Source organism: Crocuta crocuta, unplaced genomic scaffold, assembly GCF_008692635.1.
Source record: "Crocuta crocuta isolate KB4526 unplaced genomic scaffold, BGI_CrCroc_1.0 scaffold978, whole genome shotgun sequence".
Classification (NCBI taxonomy): Eukaryota; Metazoa; Chordata; class Mammalia; order Carnivora; family Hyaenidae; genus Crocuta; species Crocuta crocuta.
In genome coordinates, this window is record NW_027530876.1 from 386,630 (window position 1) to 388,245 (window position 1,616).

Below are 1,616 nucleotides of genomic sequence, written 5' to 3' on the forward strand. Positions count from 1 at the left end.
GCTGCATTCGGCCTCCCTGGTGAGCCGGACTTTCCTGTCGGTGTACGTGGCCCGCCTGGACGGCCGGCTGGCCCGCAGCATCGTGCGCAAGGACCCGCGGGCCTTCGGCTGGCAGCTCCTGCAGTGGCTCCTCATCGCTCTCCCTGCCACCTTCATCAACAGTGCCATCCGGTACCTCGAGGGCCAGCTGGCCCTGTCTTTCCGCAGCCGTCTAGTGGCCCACGCCTACAGCCTCTACTTTTCCCAGCAGACGTACTACAGAGTCAGCAACATGGACGGGCGCCTTCGCAACCCTGACCAGTCCCTGACGGAGGACGTGGTGGCCTTTGCCGCTTCGGTGGCCCACCTCTACTCCAACCTCACCAAGCCGCTCCTGGACGTCGCCGTGACGGCCTACACCCTGGTTCGAGCGGCCCGCTCCCGTGGGGCCGGCACGGCCTGGCCCTCGGCCATCGCCGGACTCGTCGTGTTCCTCACAGCCAACGTGCTGCGGGCTTTCTCACCTAAGTTTGGCGAGCTGGTGGCAGAGGAGGCGCGGCGGAAGGGAGAGCTGCGCTACATGCACTCTCGAGTGGTGGCCAACTCAGAGGAGATCGCCTTCTATGGGGGCCACGAGGTGGGGCAGGCCGGGGTGCTGGGAGACCAGGGGGCAGGCAGCCATGGACAGCATGGAAAGCCCAGGCCTGGCTGGGGCTCATGCCAGAGGTGTGGGTAGGTCACAGAAGACGAAGGCTGGGGACGACAGGGCCTTGGGCAGCCCAGACTTAGGCACAGAAATGGAGAAGCAGGAAGGCTGGGCGGGGCCTGCCCAGGGCTGGCTGCCCGCATGCTCCAGGCCACTTCTGCTTCCTCTCCTCCTCCGAGTGGTTGGCCTGGCTTAGGAGCTGTGGATCCTAGCGGTTTCAGATGGTAGAGCTCCCTGCTTGCTCCCTTCGTACAGCCAGCCCGGAGGAGGCTCCTGACCATCCAGGAGCAGGGACAGGGGGACACGGCCTGCTGCCTGGCCCCTCCTGGGCCCCCCGGGCCCTTTGAAGGCCGGCATCTGGCCAAGCTGGTGGGCCAAGCAGGCTGGCATTATGGGCATGACTCAGCCCAAGCGGGGGTTAACGAGCAGCACCCAGCGCGGCGGCCACAGCGGTGGCAGCGCTGGGCACTCGGGGTCAAAGCCTCCCCCGCCTTAGCCCACAGGCCGGTCGGGCTACCTGCTAGGCTGCCTGCCTCCCCAGGCCCCGGGGCCAGGGATGCCGGGACCAGGCCGCCGCCGCCGCAGGACGCACTTCCTGCCCGCCCGGCGGCCACCCTGCCCTCCCCCCCGCTGCGCGGCCGCCCTTCCGCCTGGGTCCCAGGCCCGGCTGGGAAAGGTTACTCAGGGCCACTGCTCCCTTTATCTCGCCTCGGCCCCTCCCCTTCCTCGTGCCTGGGGCTGCAGCTGCCTCCGGCCCTGCTCTCTGCTACTCTGGTTTCAGTTCCCGAGGGCTTCTCGAGGGAGGGGCACAATGGTATCCACCTCCTGAAGGCCCGTGTGGCCTCCCTAGGTGGTCTCTTGTCCCGGGGGCTTGTTTCATTGGCTGCACACTGGGGAGAGGCTGTGTTTTAAAAAAAAAAAAGGTTTGTCC

General features: G+C 67.0%; 1 protein-coding gene across 1 annotated transcript in view; it reads left to right on the plus strand.

Moving 5' to 3' along the window:
- The window catches only part of ABCD1 (ATP binding cassette subfamily D member 1), an 18,791-nt gene that overhangs the window by 797 nt on the left and 16,378 nt on the right, over nt 1-1,616 (plus strand). The window contains exon 2 of the mRNA XM_077769603.1: nt 1-616. Within this exon, the coding sequence (XP_077625729.1) occupies nt 1-616 (616 nt within the window). The remainder of the gene's footprint in view (nt 617-1,616) is intronic.